The sequence below is a fragment of the Convolutriloba macropyga genome, chromosome 12, assembly GCF_964194025.1.
Source record: "Convolutriloba macropyga chromosome 12, txConMacr16.3, whole genome shotgun sequence".
Taxonomy (NCBI): Eukaryota; Metazoa; Xenacoelomorpha; order Acoela; family Convolutidae; genus Convolutriloba; species Convolutriloba macropyga.
In genome coordinates, this window is record NC_134479.1 from 21,782,183 (window position 1) to 21,803,228 (window position 21,046).

A 21,046-nucleotide genomic window follows, 5' to 3' on the forward strand; every position below is an offset into this window, starting at 1 on the left:
AAGCGTACTGCTATAAATCAGAATATAATTTTGGAACCTCTAAGATAATTAGAGTTCAAATTCCCAAGATATCCCAATTTTAAATTATGGTATCTAAATCCCAATTTTGCTCTGTCTTGAAAATATTGGAAATTTGAATATTAAATTGTTACGATGCCGCAAAGAAACCCTCTTACTTTTAATATCGCTGGTGAAGATGCACCTCCATGCTAAAAATCTCCACGCCGTCAATCTATCTGTAGGCTCAATTGTGAAGATCAAGTATTATTCAGCATTGGTTTCACAAAAATGAACAACAAATAATTGAGTATTTTTGCAAAATTTTTCCAGAATTTTGGCAAAATTTTTGTCACATATCAGCTAATAGTTTAAAAAAAGAAGAAAAAACGAGAGTGAAACAAGGCGTGTAGGTGATCTTGCTTCGCAAATTTAATGCATATTGTTAGCATCGAAATTGGTGTATAAGATGTTTGATTTGAAACTATTTCATGCTAGGTGTCAAGGTGTTTCACCGATGACTGACCGTGGGCATTGTTTTTGTAAATTCTATATAAATTTCAATTAAATTTTTGCAAAAATATAAAGTCGCAATGTAGACGCTGTTGTCAACTAATGAAACAGCGCCTACATTGGGCTATTTTTGCTGAGCGATAATTGTCAGACCGCTGAACAGAAAAAACGTCGCAGGCAAAACAGTCCCGAATTGCAAAATATTGCCAGGCAAAAGATTTCCAGGCAACAGTTGCATGATAGCAGACAAAAACAGTACCAGATGAAATGTTTCCCACTAAACATAGATTTTAACATATATACACCAATTAAAATAGACAGTCTTGACATTTTTCATCGATTCAATATCATTGATTAAGGATTAGCCTGATTATATCATAGTTTTGGCAAATTATATATTTTGGAAAAAGTTTTCAATTTAATCCTTATTAATATCAATTAAAATCAATGCCTTCAGAAGCGTAACTCATAGATTATGTTTGATATTTGTTTATAAATTATATTTACAATCGTTTCAATAGTAATTTGGGACTATTTTGTCTGGGACTATTTTGTCTGCGACTATTTTGTCTGGGAATGTTTTGTCTGGGACTATTTTGTCTGGGAATGTTTTGTCTGGGACTATTTTGTCTGGGACTCTTTTGTCCAGACACGCTCAGACCTCACGATAGCAGGAAACTTTTATTATTTTGATGAGATTTAACAAGATCTGAAATGTGTCCTATTATAACTTGTAAGAAAAATTAGATTAATATCTTATAAGAGCTGTCAAGTAACTTATCACATCAGATGGGAGGAAAATTAAGCACGGTGTTAATTTTTTAAGTGATGATGTGATCTCTATCAGAGCTAGCACAAAGAGCCTTCGAAAAAAATCCCCGACCTCCAGGTTGCTTGCGCTAATTTTCGGCAGATCTCGTGTCAATTTTCTTAACAGAAATCTGCATAAGAAGAAAATCTGAAATACAAGAGCAAGAGTTTTTTGCAGTATCTGATGAACTCCGCTTTATTCGGCTTTGAAAAACTGCATCCCAATGAACAGTGAAGTTTGGTACATTTAACAGTAACTCTATCTTTTGTAACTCTGTTCAAGTCTGTGTATGAAAACATTCTTCTTTGACAGATTTCAGCTGATTAGAAGGTCTTCTTAGCAAACAAAAAGTTTGTTTTAGAATCCGTCCTAACTCAGACATTCTGACCCGGGTTTAAACTCACAAACATACACATGCATACATCAATTAACCAAATCTTAGATTAAGTCTCTAAACTTTACGCACTAACTCGTGGGCCTGTAAATTTCTAACTTTCACAAAAGGTTTTCTAAATCCGTCTTTACTTAACCCGATCATATAAATTTTTGGGTTTTCACTCGGGTTAATTCAGTTTTAAATTCAGTTATCAGTTCACTTTACGGCTTCGGTTATAACAATTCGTAACTAGTTGGATGCGATAAAATTTGGGTTTAACTCTATTCAACTTTGCACGATTTACAAAGTTTTGACAATTTGAGGATTTGCAGAAATACACGATTTGAGTAACCATTGTTCGATTATTTTGAAGGGCACATATTTTTCCATTCAACACTCAAGATTGTTCACTGAGTCTATATTCTAGAATTGCACATTTGACTTGATCACAACTTGTTGAATAGCTATTCGAGATTTCTCAAATTTATTCGGATCAATTTTATGTTTACGAGAAACACACTTTAATTAACGAGTGTCGAAAGCAATAGTAGACTAATGTGCTTAATTTACAAGTGTGTGCGTTTTTTTCATGCATTGAAAAAACTCGTACGAACAAAAGTGTTCGTTGATACTGAAGATAACTGTCCTATAATATTACCTATTATTGAAAAGTTTACGTAATAGCCAGTATGATTGGACAGTTGACGTAGCAGGTGCTGAATCATTGGATTGTTTACGTAATTTTTAGTATTAATGACCAGTTTTGATCATACTACTGTTCTACTAACGGACGAAAAATGACGCACATCTGTAAATTAATTACAAGCAATTATTGAATAGCGAGAGAAATCTTTCTCGGGCGATTAACTTTCAGAAACTTGAAGCAAACTTTGTAAAATCTCTTCATTTTGATAAAAAATACTGTCAAACAAACAGTTTAGAAAGCTGACCAATTAGATCAGATTGAACATCAGCGCTTTTTATCTCAAAACAAATACGCATCACTATTTTGACAAAAAAAAACGAGATTCTAAATTTCTCTGATGAACTTATTGCTTCGCTTATGTTTCAGTTCTAACCTTTTATCCCTTCCTTCTTAAATATAATTTAACTCGATCAACTTAACGGGATAACCGAAGTTAATAATTGAGTTAGTAAGTTAATTAATCAGAAGAATGTCGTTCAAATCGAAGACTTTGGAACGAAAAGAGGAAATTCAACAACGACAGGTTCTCAATGGGATGTTTGTCAAGGTAAGAGTCTGTTTCATAACGTCATGAAATCAGAGAACTCAGGCTGAGATCCTATATCCAGGCAAAAATTGCAATAAAAATTGGGAATTTTGATCATTCTACCCGGGTTGCCACTTCTTAGTAATTACGATTGCTAGGGAATCATCAATGATTGATTTTTGGGTCATCAAATTTGATCCTTATTCGATAACCAAGACATCATAAAAGGTACGACCATTGTGGCAATATTATTATTAATAAATTTCTTTATATGACTTTAGTCTGGACAGGGGTCACGTGAGTTTGTCATGGTCTCATCCAAGACGTTTTTGGTCGCATAATTTTTGCTAATTTTTGTGTCACAGGAAAGTCTGATCAGAGGTCACCTCGGTCTGGTTTGGTCTGAGCAGAGGGTAAAGTCTAAAAACTGAGCAAAGTTTGCTTGAGTCTGAGAACTCAGCCTGGTAGTTGCTGTGTCCCACCCACGTCTTCTACACTTCGCCTTAAAAACCACACCATTCCCCCATCCCAATCAACCACACTATTTATGTTATTATAGTATCCGTGTATTTTTGCGATAACTAATCCAAAACGGTTCGATAACAGGGCAAAGTCCAGATAACCTAAGTATTGCCAGCCAAACAGTAGTCTTTATAGGAACAAGGAGGCTCAGTAACGTGCGATCGCACATTAAGTTCCGACCCCGCTCATCTACTTTTTTCACTTAGTTGTCTTCCAGAAAAGACGGCAATAAAAATCAAATAGTTACAAATATTAATTACGACCAAAACTCCTTGTCCATTTTTTGAAAACCACTAATAACCAAATCAAAAGGGCATCAGATAAAAATTATACAAAGAAGATTAACCGGTATTTTTTGGAAAAAAATATGGGACTTTTCCTCAATGCGACTTGGCAACAAGTCGACTAGAAATGAGCAAAAGCGGCAAAAGTTTATTAAGACATTGCTTTTTTTAAAAAAAGAATTAAATTCGAACTGATTAGAAACATTACGCATCAAATGAAATCATTGAGAGAGTCTTTTAAACCTCAATAGAGAGCGACTGAGGCCTTTCATTATCCAGTATATGTCATAAGACTACAAAAAGAACGACAAATACAGGCAAAAACGAAAAATTTGCACGACAAATTTTTCACGAAAATGATGTCCCCCCAATCAATTAAAAGTTAAGCTGATCACTAAAACAATAAAAATCTTCTTTTGCAATTTTTGCAGGTGACAACATTTGTAAGTCAAATGATGCCCATTATTGTGATACTGTGAAAACAAATCAAAAATCTACAAAAAAGGGGCAAATTTGCAAAAATCGCGAAAATTGGTTTTATGAAAACTGGTTGTTCCAAGAAGAAAGACCATTTGAGGAAAATGAAACTGTTATGAAGAGAAATTTTATTTCAAAAGATAAATGTGAATTGTGTATAGAGATGCTTAGCTACAATTTAACAGTAACAAAATTGGCAGATCTCAAAAATCTACCTCTTTTTTTATTAAAAACAAATATTGTCAAAATTCATAGCTAACAAAAGTTCCCTACTAACAGAGTAGATGGTTTGTCTTGCAAATACTTGGAAAACTAATTGCAACTGTTATTAATGAGACTAAATCATAAGACTATAAAAACATTAAATACAAGCTGAACTAATAAGTTTCACAAAAAACTTTATGAAACCGCAGTTTTGAAGCCATTAAATTTCGAAGATATTAAACCAAGATAACATAACATCTCCATTTGCGTCCTCTTTGATCATCATATCGTCTTTTTGTAAAACGACTATGACCAAATGACAACAAAAAGAACCACAAAAACTGAAAAGTATCTAAACTTCACGGAATTCTTCTGAAACAAACTATCTAAGCCCTCAAGACATCATTTAAAACGTTTAAAAAACAGAAAAATTATTGTTTGATTCACCAAAACAAAAAAAGAGCTCTAAATAAGGAGGCTAATTTACGAAATTGATACAACATTGTAAAATACGAAAAAAAACGCAAACCAGAACAAAAAGGGATAAGTTGAAGAATACTATCACTCTTTTTTTTTAGAAAGTTAATTCGAAAGTCAAAACAACCATTAGCTATTTACCGGTGTCAGTTATTAAGTTCACTTGTTTATCTATAGTTGGCCACTGAGACCTTTAAATACATATTATTTGGCATATGACAACAAAAAATAACAAATAAAGTGTAGAAAAAACCTCTACCAATTTCTGCAAGAGAACGGTGTCGCAGCCCTTCAAACCATATGTTATGAAAACAAAAATTCTGTTCAATTTCAAACGTTGTGAAATTTTTTTCAGTTAGATTGTTAAATAATGTGACAATTTACAAAAGAAACAAAAATAACAGCTAAAATGGGCAATTATGCACAAAAATCAGAAAATTTTGTAAAAAAACTCGTATTAACAAAAGCAAGAAAACCTTCTGTTAAAACAATCGGCCACAAAATTAGTTTTTTTCTGTAGAGAGGAAAGGTTGACCTGTCCTTACTGAGATTAAGCAAAAAGTTGACTAAAATAATATAAAAAATTTACAAGATCAAAAAATCACAGAAAATCCCTTAAAACAAATACATTCAATAACATAAGAGACATTTGGAAAAAACCGAATGAATAGAAAAAATTCACTTGCACCTCTTGAGGAAGATATTTTGATCTTTGAGTGGTTAAAATTAAAATCAGGCTGCGAAAAGAATAACAATTGAAGGCAGAAGACAAGAATTCAGTTAAATTTTACTAAAAGTCTTCCTCAAAGCCATAAAGTCCTTTGGTTCTCTGAAAACAAACTGTATCTACATTCGGTCTCAAGGTTACGTAAAATGGAGTTGTCCTTAACAGAGCCGTGAATAAAAAATATTCTCAGTAATTAACATTAAAAAAACAAAAGCAAAATATTCTGAAAAAAGGCAGCTTCAAAATAGAAACCAAAAAGTCTCTGATTCTAAGAGTCCATGATATTATCGTACAGCTTCCTGATTTTGTTGCGCGTCCAGTAAGCCGACCAAGTGTTCCAAGTATTTGCGAATTAGATAAATAGCTGAGTGGAATTCTTCAAATATTGAAAAAAAAGATGGATTTTGTATAATTATCGAGTTAAATCTGCAAAAAAACGGCAAAGTTTTAATTCCAGAAGACTTTCATACGGCACCTAACTACAACTAGCGCTCTTTTTAGGATTAAGGAGTCTGTGTTAAGGTTTTTAGGTCACTAAGTGTGACAAACTTTAGCAAAGTGGACCAAAAAATCATATTTTGTGCCATTTTTGATGAAAGAAGTTTGAATTTTGAAATTTTATCAAAAGTTTGAGCCAAAAACAAACTTCAATCAAACAAATCAGCAACGATTTTCTATTTCTAACGGTAAAAACCACCTTCTGCCGTTAAAAATTTTAACTTATTTTGAGTTATATTAGCGAAATTGCGCCAAACTTTAGCAAAAATTACTGAAAATGTGAACAAAAACAGTCCAATATTCACAAAACTTTAAACCTCGATAACTCCCTGTAAAACACAAAAATCAAAAAAAACTTTTTAATTCCGTATTCTACGCTGGACGGGATTTCTAACGGTACCTCTCACAATTCTCTACGATGAATATATCGGTTGGCCAAAATTGACTGAACAAAAAAAACCCAGTTGAGTATATAGTTCCTTCCTTCCCACTAAAGTGGGGGTCGGAACAATAACAGTGAGATTTAGAAAATCTAGCTAATATGTAGTCAGAATGTTGATTGACAAGAAAATTTTGCTAATTGACAAGAAAAATTGTTAATTGCGCATTTGTGAGATCTTTCTGTCACGAAAATAAAACTAACCAAGATAAAAGAAGAAAGATTGGTCAAGATATGGCATGAAATGCCAAGTAATAAAAGCTAAATAGCACCTAAAATCTATTTTCCAAAAAACTGTTCGATGCTTTGGTTCTTACAGAGAAACATTTGTCGTTACAGTACGTTCTAATAGTCAGAAAACAAAAAGACTGAAAATAATTTTTTAAACAAAATTTTGAGGAAAAAAAAACAAAATAATAACTTTTTCTGGCCTATTTTTTGGCCAAATATTTAAAATCGTTTTTAGGCTAGCTGTAAACTGTTAAGAATTACTCTTGACAATGGAAACACCCTTCAATTTATCTAATTGTACTACAAATTTTGCCATTCATTCTTTTCTGTAATTTCAACGCGATCTGTCACCCCACCCCCTCCATCATCCCGCGATCGGCTCTTTTTTCCTTTTCCAATTTTCTTAAGAAAGTGTTCCCCCTTTTTCATTTTTCTAATAAACTTTTATGTAAATCAAAACTAAATCCCGAGGGCTACAAAATGGTGTTTTTCTTTTTTCTCTGCGATGCGCAAACAAAAACTGAAAATTTGATTGAAGAAAAAACCGCGAGCCTCGCATACATATTCCCCCATTTTTGAAAACAATGCTGGAACAATTACTGAAAAAGGTCATCATATAGCTAATACGGAAAATTATTGTCACAATTTTGTGATAATTCCTGGAAATCGATGCTAAATTGGTAAATTGGTAAAGCAGATCAATCTGCCGATTCATCAAATCTTTCTGCCGTGAACTGAAATCGCTTTGAGAACTAATTTAATTTAACTCCGAGAAGCTGAAGAAAAAATCACATATGATGAAAACATCAACATCTTTGTTATATGAAGCAACTTCACCTTCAAAATAGAGCAATAAAAATGCATCAGAACCTTCCAAACTATTTAATTTAATGACTATGATTACTCTGCATTGATACAATTTATGTAATAACAAGTGTATGCTGAGTGTACAAATGATTGTTGCAGTACAATCCATATGCAGAAAAATACATGAAACGTCCTTCTTCCATAAAAAAATTAGACGTCAATTATAAAACATGTGCAATTTTTTAAATTATTTTTATTTAGTTTACCCCGTTGAAGGCAGGGCCGGAGAACCAGCTTCGTGCTATCATATTGCAGAAACAGTCATAGTCAATGCTCTGAGATTAAAATTTTTTAAAAGAAGTTTTGCGAAAGGTTGATAAATGATGTTTATATCAGTTTTGTCAAAAACTTATTCTGATTCGTTGTCAGTTCAGTGCTCACTTGAATTGGCACTGGTCACATTTTTTGCTATGCAAAATCAATTTTAAGGTAAAGCTGGCGCAAAAAAATTATTGTTCCAAGACAAACAAAATAGGATTTTAAAAATAATTGGAAAATCTTCAGATTAAGGTCTTGAAGTATCTATTTGATAAATGACCGACTTTATTAAACATTAATTTGCGACTGTAAATTTAACAGCTCATCACTCTGGATTATATTATGGAAAACAAAAACAAAAAGCAGTCAAGAATCTCAGAAGAAAACACTGACACTTTATAAAATGCTGCCCAAAAAGCAATGCACACCTGAAATTTTTTCCGGAAACACTAAAAACATCAAATAATACGCATTATTAAACAAAAATCAGAGCTCTAATAATAATTCCTTGCGCTTTTTGCTAATTTTGACATTAAGTACACCGCATCGTTTTTACAGTTTTTATAAGTTTTCTATAATATCTCAGCAAAGGTCAGCAGATTTTATAACAAAATTCTTCATAGAGTTTTTTTTGAATTTGTTGTTACAAAAACGTTTTCAAATTTTGAATGAATTCAGATTACTACTAATTTTGATAATTACATTACCTCTCACTGTTTTTCTTAAATGTAAAAAGGATTAAAAGCTTTATTGAATTGGTACGCTTTCTGAAAATGTCAGCCAAATTGAAATTATCTCTGAATTTTTCTTAAAACATGAATTGTAAAAAATCTTTGAATCAAACCTTAGTCAAAAGGCGAAGTACAGAAGGCAAAGTATATATTTGTGCTAGAGGTTATTGTGATCCGTGAGCTTCCAATTATACCGGTTTAGCTGCAAGGTTGGTCGGTATTTGGTCTCACCAAGACAAATCGGTACCAGCTTCTCAGCTCCGTTTGTTCTTGCCAAACACAAATTTTGTTCTGAATAAAAAACTATTCTCTAACCTTAGCTCGGTTCTGATGTTTGATAAAGATTCTAATTAAAATAAAATCTAATGACGATTAGTAAAAGAAACTGTCATATAAAAAAGTCTATCGGTCAACGACTTAGCTGTCTTTTTCTACTGTTTTTTTTGTTAACACCAGATGAAATGTATTTTTGGGTTTCTGTTTTTTTACCCAATTCTTGCCACTGTTTGATCGAACTTAAGCATCACTACACTCGCTTTTTACGCTAATATATCACAAAGGTTGCACTGAATTTTTTTAAAAAATCGAAAAAAAATTTCAATTAATGAGTTACTGGATAGGGTCTGTTCGTAGCCACAACCGTTTAGAATGTGTTTGACTCCCTAAAGTCTATAAACATGACTTCGAACTGCTTCCTTAAATTCATATAGATGCGGCAATCATAAATAAACTCCCCAGCTTCTGGTTCGAAAAAGCTTCCTAAACAATACACGTGCGAGACGTAAATCAAGGCAACCCAAAACCAAAAAACACCGGCTTTGATGTCGTTTTTGTAGGTTTTCGAAAAGCAATTTTTGTTCATTTTTAAACTATTTTTCAAACTGATGTTTGCTGAGACCGTTGACTTTCAATTCGGTTGTTTGTTTGAGTTCGAAAAACGTGGTAATTGCAAAAAATCATGAAAAACGCTATAACTGAACTGCCACTTCGTTGAATACCTTCGCGCAATAATTAATTTGATCAAATTACGTGTTTGAACATGACTTAAACGTTTGAAACTACACGTATTGTCCCTAAATTTACAGACAATTCTCTCGCTATGTGTCAAGTTGTCTCTTTAACTCGGCCTTTTCGTTTGATCTAAAAAAATTTCTGATCATTTGTGTCACTTGCGTGTCAATCGAAACTAACAACTCCTCCAACATAGACACAGAAAATTGTGTTTGTTATGTTGTGGTGCTCTGAACATTCCGATAAATGCCGGCTAGTCATCTTTTTTCTATTAATTTATCTGTCAACGAGCCATCAATTATTCCTCAAAAAATACAACTATTGGATTGAGCTGCTCAAGATAAGACAAAACTTGTTAAAATGTCTCATAACTCGTTTGCCTTACATATTACATGAGAAAAACACAGGAGAAAAACTCGCCATATGCAGGTGCCAGGTTTATTGTAGCACTTTCAAAAGAAGACGAGATACCGCCTCCTATTGTTCATTTCCGCATGTTAAAACTTGCAAGTGCGAACCGAGTTCTCAAAAACCCAAAAAAGTGGATCTAGGAATTTGCCTTAGAAAATTAGGATGCTATGTATCGTTTCTTGGATGCCATACAGGAACCATGGATGTGACTTTGTTGAGATAGATGACTCAAATCATTGAATTGACCCAGGCATGCATGCCAAACCCTCAGTTTGAAGAATAACAAAAAAATGTTCCCAGGCAATTCTTGGTAATCATGGCACGATTGTGCAAGGAACTATTTGTATAGCCTGTATGGAACCATATATGGTTCTTGGATATGGTTGCCAAGAAAGGTCAACCCGGGTTTTCTTGTAGATGATGTGGAACTTTCGTTCCCGGACTCAGAAGTATTCATCGACTTTTCTGAGACTTGCTGAATGGAACTCCAGTTTGTTCTCTTTCTGATTTTTTTTCTGTTGCACTTTTTAGATTTAGATTACTTTTGTCATGGATTTCACGATGAGACGTCCAGAACAAGTTTTGGAATTTCAAAAAATTACAACGTAACATTAGTTTTTTAGGAGAATTCAGCAAAGTCCTGCTCTGTCTTACAAACAGCTGGGCCAGTTTGTAGTCTACCAATCAAATCAGAGTGATATCACTTTTCCTTTCCAAGGTTGTACTCAACTGATGATGGTATTAGTCCTTTTGTCACATCTGTACCGCGAATGCCATATTTTTTTTCAAATTTTTTCTCAAACAATTTACCTCCTTTTTCCGCACGGCTCATTTCTTCATCTATGAAGTTACGCTAAAGACTGTGCACCACTTGTTCGAAAAAATTCAATTCAGAGCGTCATAATTACGTAAAACTATCATTAGTATTACTGTCTTTTAGGTAATTTATCCGATGATTATGGCTTGTTAACTTACTCGAAGAATTGACATAAAGTTCCTTTTAACAATCTTTTTATGCCTGAAAATGTTCCTAAGCAATGATTGTGGTAAAATTTCGTGCATTACGGAAGCTTACTCAATTCCACCTGGCAGCAAAATTCGATTGTTCAGGAGATATACCCTGGTTTATGCTACTTTTTTACTAGACTCGTCTATGCTCTTGCATTCCTCTGTCGTTTCTCAAGGTTCTTGCTTTTACTTTTTACTGGTTAAAATTTGTCAGTTTTCTTTGTGGTGCAGAACAAAATCCAGGGAGTTGGTGTCATGTGCCGTTTCCTGGGGATGAAGCACACTCTGCTTCTCCAGCTGTCGTCTCTGTTCCCGCATCAACTTTGGGTACTTCGTGACTCCGTAGACTATTCCAGTGCTCAGTGACAGTAACTCTTCGAAAAAATCTGGGACTCCGGGGCGTTGACAGTATGCAATTGCTTGAGGTCTGTTTTGAATCGTAGTCACATTGTTCTCTTGCACGCAAGATTGTCTGTAATTGTTCGATTTGTTGCTCGAGATGCTGCTGTTTACTAGATCATGCAACACAACAAGGTCACTCTTTTTGACCAATTGAACTTGATCAGAAGATTTTGTGTGTTTTTCCATCTGTTTGTTGTAATTATGTTTAAAAAATTCAAAGGCCTGTTGTTCAATTTGGGAAAAATGTCCCTTTTTCTTTATATTGAACACCAAAACACAGTAGAAAAAAGAGTTATTGATTGAAAACAAGTTAGAATAATAAAAACAAACGTTTTGCTTCATTGACACGTTCGATTTCTTCACTCAGGTCTTTTTTAGCAATTGTTAAAAAGCTAACTCAAAAAAAATTTCAATATATAATGCAACTTAAATTTATTCTGTAGTCAATGCAAACTTTTCCGCTATTGACAGCATCATCAAGTAAAATGCAACTTAAAAATATTCTCTTTACAATTAAAATGATATATTTTCAATTAATAAAAAAATAATTAAATAATTGCTTCTCGGAATTTTGCTTATTGATGAAAACAATAATTAATACTGAAATTTTGTTTTCTAATTCGTTTTTAATTTTTAGTTCAAAATAGATGAAATTAGGTTTTTGACGTTCTTAGAGACTTTTTACCGTTTCAGTAACGTACTGGAACATTTCAATAAATTGGTTTGCTGATATAAAATTTTCGATTTGAGCAACTTGACAACTGTTGACTAGTACTTCAATATCAAATCCCGGCTACGGTATTCATCGATCTTGTTTAGCAATGATTTTCGATGTCCTATATGTAACGGTTCGAGAATTCTTTCCGTGGCATAATGCACTGATTTATTATACGCCAATCAATTCCGTTAAATGTGTCAAGGCATTCGCTTTCAAGTCAACTTACCTGTGAGTCTTTTTTATGCTCTGCCATGCGGGTGGTTTTGCGTCTGCAATTATGCCCGACATAGGTGGAAATGCATCCACTGCAAGTCAATCTGCATACCACGTGCTATGTTAGATGCAATTATTAAATAGACTTGAATTATGGTAAACATGTTTTTAGCTAAAATGTTGTGTAGATCATTGTCAGATCGGTTATCTTTTGCTGCTTTCCATTAAGTCTAATGCTTACTTCGCCTCTATTCCGTAAGAGAATTGTTGGTGTGTTCTTTTGCTTTAGATTATCGCTTGACTTGCATTCCACTGCTGTTTTTACGGTCTTTTTTTACTCAAATAAAATTTTCTCAATTCTCTGGTTAACAATGCTTGACGGCTAAATTTCCGGATATTGATTTCATTGTATATTCTCATTGACTTTGAGGGCTTCGTCAAAGCAATGTAAGTTGCTTTTCGACCAAAAAACCTATGGATAGTAACCTACACAAAATTTTTCTGCATCTTTTCCGTTGGTGCCCCCTTCCAGTACGTTATGCTCTCCCAGGTTAAAGAGCACTTGCCACTACATAGTAAGTCATTGTGTAAACATATGGCCCGTGCAGCTGTGGGGGCGCAAAAACTATGCGCCGGCTAAGTTGGGAGGCACAAACGGAAAAAAGATTTTTTCAAGCTTGAGGGGAGCTCAGCTACGGAAGTTCAGATTTGCTCAAATGTCTGCTGGTTTCTGGTACCATTTACTAGAGACTTTCTGATCATCAACGTGGGTTGTAAAATTCAGGAAAATTGGTTCGTGTTTTCCATCCATTATTCCATTGTGAAGTTCATTTTTCTGCAGATTGCTTCCTAGTCGAAACAAATTATAGGGGTCGTCATCTGCATACCTTTCAAATAGTTTTCGTTTTCTGGTTTGGATAACATTTTGACAGTTTGTATGCAGTAGTTGTAGTTTAGGCTTCATTGTCGTGGCACTAGGGTTGACATCCTTTTATTGGTTGGCTAATTTGACCTTCTCTACTGGATTGCAGTTGTTGTAGTTGCACAAAAAAGTCAACGTACAAGAATTGGCTTCAGAGTAATGTCTAGAGAAATAATTCTAGTACAATTCGGTCAATAATTTTTTGCTTAAGCTTTCAAAGGCTTAAACTGTGATTTTACAGATAATATTTAAAAGTTGACTTGAATGAAATGTGATTATATCGTGGTAAGAGCTTACATGAATAGATAAAATAGGGCGTATTGGCATGTTTTATTTGTAAACTTTGGCCAAACCATAAAGTCGCGCTGGTTGTGCGTCGTTAGTTCGTGTAGTCATCATGAAAATTTTGTTTTCAAAGCAGTTGTCTCGTCCGATAGAGTTGATCACCGGCAATAATCAATATTCTGATGTGAATTGAGAAATCAGCTAGAGTACGATATTGAAGGATTTGCTATCTTGAGTCCGTATTTAACATAATCAAGCTCTAAGTTCTCTTTTTTCCACGAATGTATTTATTTATTTCCAATTGGACCTAAGAACCCTATATTTGTGCTTTTATCAGTTTGCAAGACATCAGAATTAAGTTTTCCTAGGTTTACTTTTCCATTTGTTACTACACTCTTGGTTATACTTTCGGCAAATGGACTACTGATTTCAGCTTTAATGTTTTCACGCAGCTTGAATTGAAAATTACACTGCTTGATCAGAAAAACTCGTTACAGCTTGTTAAGAGCCCATGCCCAAGCAATCTTGCCGAGGGCGCCTTTCGTTCATTGGAAATTAGCTCTAAGTGCCGATCTCAGGAAGCTTTTCAGAAGCCAATCGCGGTTTCTCTGGGCTTTGTCACTTTTTGTTTAGCAATTCCTATCCCGCCTTAGCTAATTGAAATTTGACTCTTTCCAGTTCGTTATGCTCTCCCAATTAAAGAGCACATGCCATAACATAGTAAGTCATTGTGTAAACACATGGCAAGAACAGCGGCGGGGCGCGCAAATAATATGCACCCGCTAAGTTGGGAGGCACAAACGGAAAAGATTTTTTTCATGCTTGAGGGGAGCTCAGCTACGGAAGTTCAGAATTGTTCCAATGTCTGCTGGTTTCTGTTATCATTTACTAGAGACTTTTTGATCATCAAAGTGGGTTGTAATATTCAGGAAAACTGGTTCGTGTTTTCCATCCATTATTCCATTGTGAAGTTCATTTTTCTGCAGATTGCTTCCTAGTCGAAACAAATTATAGGGGTCCTCATCTGCATACCTTTCAAATAGTTTTCGTTTTCTGGTTTGGATAACATTTTGACAGTTTGTATGCATTAGTTGTAGTTTAGGCTTCAGTGTCGTGGCACTAGGGTTGACATCCTTTTATTGGTTGGATAATTTGACCTTCTGTACTTGATTGCAGTTGTTGTAGTTGCACAAAACGTCAACATACAAGAATTGGCTTCAGAGTAATGTCTAGAGAAATGATTCTAGTATAATTCGGTGAATCGTTTTTGCTTAAGCTTTCAAAGGCTTAAATTGTGATTTTGCAGATAATATTTAAACGTTGATTTGAATGAAATGTGATTATCTCGTGGTAAGAGCTTACAGGAATAGATAAAATAGGACGTATTGGCATGTTTTATTTGTAAACTTTGGCCAACCCATTAAGTCGCGCTGGTTGTGCGTCGTTAGCTCGTGTAGTCATCATGACAAGTTTTGTTTTCAAAGCAGTTGTCTCGTCCGTCCGATAGAGTTGATCACCGGCAATAATCAATATTCTGATGTGAATCGAGAAATCAGCTAGAGTACGATATTGAAGGATTTGCTTTCTGGAATCCGTATTTAACATAGTCAAACTCTAGTTCTCTTTTATCCACGAATGTATTTATTTATTTCCAATTGGACTTAAGAACCCTATACTTGTGCTTTTATCAGTTTGCAGGACATCAGAATTAAGTTTTCCTAGGTTTACTTCTTCATTTGTTACTGCACTCTTGGTTTTACTTTCGGCAAATGTACTATTGATTGTCAGCTTTAATGTTTTCACGCAGCTTGAAATGAAAATTACACTGCTTGATCAGAAAAACTCGTTACAGCTCGTTAAGAGCGCATGCCCAAGCAATCTTGCCGAGGGCGCCTTTCGTTCATTGGAAATTAGCTCTAAGTGCCCATCTGAGGAAGCTTTTCAGAAGCCAATCGCGGTTTCTCTGGGCTTTGTAATTTTTTGTTTAGCAATTCTTATCCCGCCTCAGCTAGTTGAAATTTGGGCTCTTTCCGGTACGTTATGCTCTCCCCAGTTAAAGAGCACATGCCATTACATAGTAAGTCATTGTGTAAACATATGGCACGTGCAGCGGCGGGGCGCAAATAATATGCGCCCGCTAAGTTGGGAGGCACAAACGGAAGATTTTTTTCATGCTTGAGGGGAGCTCAGCTACGGAAGTTCAGAATTGTTCCAATGTCTGCTGGTTTCTGGTACCATTTACTAGAGACTTTTTGATCATCAACGTGGGTTGTAATATTCGGGAAAACTGGTTCGTGTTTTCCATCCATTATTCCATTGTGAAGTTCATTTTTCTGCAGATTGCTTCCTAGTCGAAACAAATTATAGGGGTCGTCATCTGCATACCTTTCAAATAGTTTTCGTTTTCTGGTTTGGATAACATTTTGACAGTTTGTATGCAGTAGTTGTAGTTTAGGCTTCAGGGTCGTGGTACTAGGGTTGACATCCTTTTATTGGTTGGCTAGTTTGACCTTCTGTACTCGATTGCAGTTGTTGTAGTTGCACAAAAGGTCAACATACAAGAATTGGCTTCAGAGTAATGTCTAGAGAAATGATTCTAGTATAATTCGGTGAATCGTTTTTGCTTAAGCTTTCAAAGGCTTAAATTGTGATTTTACAGATAATATTTAAACGTTGACTTGAATGAAATGTGATTATATCGTGGTAAGAGCTTACAGGAATAGATAAAATAGGGCGTATTGGCATGTTTTATTTGTAAACTTTGGGCAACCCATAAAGTCGCGCTGGTTGTGCGTCGTTAGTTCGTGTAGTCATCATGACAAGTTTTGTTTTCAAAGCAGTTGTCTCGTCCGTCCGATAGAGTTGATCACCGGCAATAATCAATATTCTGATGTGAATCGAGAAATCAGCTAGAGTACGATATTGAAGGATTTGCTTTCTGGAATCCGTATTTAACATAACCAAGCTCTAGTTCTCTTTTATCCACGAATGTATTTATTTATTTCCAATTGGACCTAAGAACCCTATACTTGTGCTTTTATCAGTTTGCAAGACATCAGAGTTAAGTTTTCCTAGGTTTACTTCTTCATTTGTTACTACACTCTTGGTTATACTTTCGGCAAATGTACTATTGATTGTCAGCTTTAATGTTTTCACGAATTGAAAATTACACTGCGTGATCGCAAAAACTCGTTACAGCTCGTTAAGAGCCCATGCCCAAGCAATCTTGCCGAGGGCGCCTTTCGTTCATTGGAAATTAGCTCTAAGTGCCCATCTGAGGAAGTTTTTCAGAAGCCAATCGCGGTTTCTCTGGGCTTTGTCACTTTTTGTTTAGCAATTCCTATCCCGCCTCAGCTAGTTGAAATTTGGGCTCTTTCCCATTATAGCCCCCCCCCAAGCTTAGTGGCCAGATAGCGTACAGCCTCGAATTTTCTCTACGTCATGGGGATACAGTTTGCGCGTCATGATGAAAAATTGATTCTATCGCGTTGGTAGCTGGTCTTCTGTTGATTTCATTTGAACCCTGTCTAAGCCGTCAACATCTTGGTGAGTACTCGTAGCTCTAAGCTTTTGGTTATTCCTTTTTAAATCCTGCATTAATTGCACTGCAGAAGTGTTATGTTTAATGTTTCTCATTATAATTGTTAATCATCATCAAGGGTAATGTCCTAGTGTTCCAAAAATCAATCCTATAGATTGGAGTTTCGACTTTTTAAATTAATGACCTGAGCTTAGTGCTCGCGTTTTTTCTTGCAGTCTTGAAACCTTGACCTTATTCAAACCAAGCTCATTTGCATAATTAACCGAGTAGAGTTTTATTTCTAGAACTTTTTTGTCAGAAAACAAGTATTCTCTGGTGCTTATGCGCTTAACAAGAGCACTTAACATTATTCGCAAACATAACAATAATTTGCAATTCGTAGGTATTTCCTAAATAATGTCTTTATTCGTACTGTGAAATTGCGTTTCAGAATAAAAAATATGGACAAACTCCAACTGACGATGAAAGAAGGTATTTAACGCCCACTATCAACATCAAAGATCTACAGGTCCCCCCTGATGTAAAGTCGAGCCAACAACGAAACCGGCATTTTATCATCACTGAGGCTGTCAATGCCAACAGGCAGGACATTGGAATTGTTCTTTCCTGAGTAATGATTATTATCTTGAAATGTTGGCAATCTGATTTGCTAGCGACATTTGTAGAAGGGTTGAGATTCACAATTAATTGTTTTTCTGTTTCAAGTCATTTATGGGCAGATAACGTTAATCAGTGAAACTGTTTCAAGTTCTTAAAAACCATTCTGTTGAAAAATAGTTTCAACGAGCGTGCTATTGAACAAACAAAAATATAGCATCATTGAAGAAATATGTTGAAAGTAGTTCGTAACTCCAATGTCTTTGCTTGGCCAGACCAAAACCGATCCTTGTAACAGACTCTAAAGGTACAGCCGTTGCTGCACATTCTTCCGCAACTGTGGCGACTCAACTGGTTAAAAAGGTAATCTTAAATAATTTTTGCTGTGCAGTATGTGTAGATTTAAGCATGTGTTGCAATATCTCAAAACTGGATATGAAACATCATATATGTGCTCTTTTATCTTGCAAATGATATCTACGTCGAATTGCTCGATTGTTTAAGTTCCGTGTAAACCATTTTTATTTATTTGCTGAAGCAGTAATAATTGAGGTATATTATCGTAAAATTAGTATATGGAATAGGCACGAATTTGATTTAAGCAATACGTTAGAAGTCAATTTTTTAAGGTTTTAAGACAAGATTCAAATCTACAAACTTTACTTGACGTTTTAAGGTTTCTGTTCCTTCCAACAACCCGATGGCTGGTCAATCATCGGGTGGAGGGAATGTCGCCTCTGCGGCTGTCTCGTCCAGTCGTCGCACTTCGCGGCAGGAAACCATGGGAGCAAATCAGTCGTCAGGAACAACAGAAAGGTCATCAACGCGGACCAGTGGAGCAAGTCGCTCTCATGAGAACATTATTGGGAAGTACAAACTGGGGAAAACCATTGGAAAGGGTAACTTCGCCAAAGTGAAACTAGCGAAGCACCTGCCTTCAGACAAAGACGTGAGTTTGTGTACTCTGTTCCGACTGCTTCACTTTTTAAGCCACTGAAGAGGAATCGTGGAATTAGAACACTGATACGTACTTATTATTTCTTTTTTGGCCTTAAAATAAAAGCAACGAATTTGATTATGTCCGACGACTTAAGAACCGCTTATCAATATTAAAAATGGATTCCAGAGGGTTAAATAAAGAGTAAACTGAGACAGTTCTTCAAGAGACGGCGGTTTTTTCTGTTCGTGATTTCCGTATTTCAAACTCCTGTCTCGTATATTTCAAATAAATTCCTACCTTTATTTTACCTATTGTGTTGATCAGTTGGGCGTTTTAAGTGTGAATTTCAGTTTTTTCCTGTTTTCCCAAATCAACTTAAAAAGTTGACTTCTTGAAATTTTTTTCTAGAAAATATGCCTTATATTAACTTCACGGCGTTGTGGCCGAAAATATAAGCTGACTTTTTAAACCTTTTTTTTCAAGAGAATATAAATAAAATGCATAATACGTACTTCATGGGTTTGTGTGCAAATTGACCTACTGGTCGATCTGCAGTTTTTGAAGGACTATGGTGGAATACACAAATTAGAATACGTGTATAGGATAACCAAATAATGGTTTCAAATTGGCTTGGATATCGATGGGGTTGGAACGTAGTGAGGATGCCAATAACTAATACTCCCTGTAGTTTCTAACACAGATAAATTGGTATAGTAGAACACTTGTACTTCTTCTCGGTGGTTGATGTTTGCAAGCCAGGCGAAGCTCTCAGTGCATTTTAGAGATCATAGTTTTTGATTATATTTGATGTGCAGCATATTTAATATTTGTTGTCCAGCATTTTTCTACTTTAATATTTGTTGCCCAGCATTTCGAGCTTAATTGAAATTCATTTCAACCAATGTGATGCGCTGAACATGTGTCTGGTAGGCGACTGAGAATTTCAGCGCCGACTTGCAATTCAATGGCAGTCAACTGGCGTTTCTCAATACAGTATCTAAAGAACTGTTTCAGCTCTAATTAACTGATAATTTCAGTGCCAAATTTTATGAGCTAAGCTTCTTAAGATTATGCACAGTTGATTGAATTGTTCTTTTTTGTTTTTTAATAGCTGCGTCAGCAATTTCAGGCGGCTATTATAGCGCTCCTAATTTTTTAAATTTGTCTAACAGATTTTTGTTTTGTCTTACCCTGACTTCTAGGAATTGACTTTTTCAATCACTTCAGTGACTTCTACTGCTTTGCAGTTAAAATTTGTGTTCCTGACGTCATTTCCGCTTTTAGGTCAATTGCGTGACTTATCTCACTAAAAAATGACTTTTGAAATCACTAATGGAACTTTAAATTTTATGAACATTTACTAATTAAAGGTCAATAGTGTGCATCCAAGTAGTGCCAAACTTATATGCCCTAATTCCTGCGTAATAGAGTGTTGAGTTTTAGTATCGAATATTAATTTTGAAAAAGCCCCATTAGGGTTTTTCCTTGTAGAGCAAATGTGTCTCATAAAAATGACAGTCCGAATCTAACCCAAAAAGTGTAGCGGTCTATTAAAAAGCTGGTGGTCGATCTGTCAATCTTATTTCTTTAGTTATTTCATTTCATGGTAGGCCACCAGCGTCTATCGCGGCTATTTTCCGAAATCTGCCGGCTATGTTAACTGCCCTCGAACGAAATTTGAAGTGTTTTTTATATTAAATTTTTGCTTGACCGCTTTGTTCTAGAGCAGTATATCGGTTTCACTTCTCCGGTGACTTTACTTCTTAATTTTTGCGTGATCTAAATTGCTCTTCTTCAGATGTTGTGTGTTGCTGAAACAAAAACAGTTGTAACTAATATTAAACTAATCTAATAAAACTATAGATGGCCCTAATAGGATAGTGGTTAAGCTTGTTGTGATTCAGCCCCTCTATGCTACAGCCCCTCTGAATTAAATTACCCGCCTGTCATTGGAGAGCAATTTTTCCGACGTAAGGTTTGTTCTCTTAGCTAATAGAAACAGTTGCTCTGTGTCCGGTTGTTTTTTTGATCACTCAAACGAAAATTGTAGCAATTATATTAGACCTGTGCTCTTTCTTTCATGCGATTTTTCGATTGACCGTTTTTTCGTCTGAACCATTTGACTTTTCGTTTTCGAAAACGGGATAAACAAATAGCGCCCAGCGGGCATTAAGTACTCTTAGAGCTTTTAAGCTCTGTTTCAGCTCAAACTGTTTTGTAGACTTATATCTATGGTGTGAGGAACGGTTCTTAGAGGTTGAAGAACCCCCTCCCACTGTTGACCCCTCATTCTTTAAAAAGAAATATTTTTGAAATTTTTCTAACAGCTAGTATTTCCGAAACCATGGGCCTAG

The 21,046-nt window shown here is 35.2% G+C and overlaps 1 protein-coding gene across 9 annotated transcripts in view; it reads left to right on the forward strand.

Moving 5' to 3' along the window:
- The first annotated feature begins 1,784 nt into the window (after positions 1-1,784).
- LOC142350926 (uncharacterized) overlaps positions 1,785-21,046 on the forward strand; it is a 137,720-nt gene continuing 118,458 nt past the window's right edge. The window contains exons 1-5 of one of the 9 annotated variants that reach the window (XM_075402951.1): positions 1,785-2,254; positions 2,538-2,950; positions 17,586-17,737; positions 18,028-18,115; positions 18,429-18,701. In XM_075402951.1, the coding sequence (XP_075259066.1) occupies positions 2,873-2,950; positions 17,586-17,737; positions 18,028-18,115; positions 18,429-18,701 (591 nt within the window). In that variant the 5' untranslated portion in view covers positions 1,785-2,254; positions 2,538-2,872. Of the gene's footprint in view, positions 2,270-2,523; positions 2,951-17,585; positions 17,738-18,027; positions 18,116-18,428; positions 18,702-21,046 lie in introns of all 9 variants that reach the window. The other 8 variants (XM_075402949.1, XM_075402948.1, XM_075402947.1 and 5 more) reach the window with 8 other exon arrangements.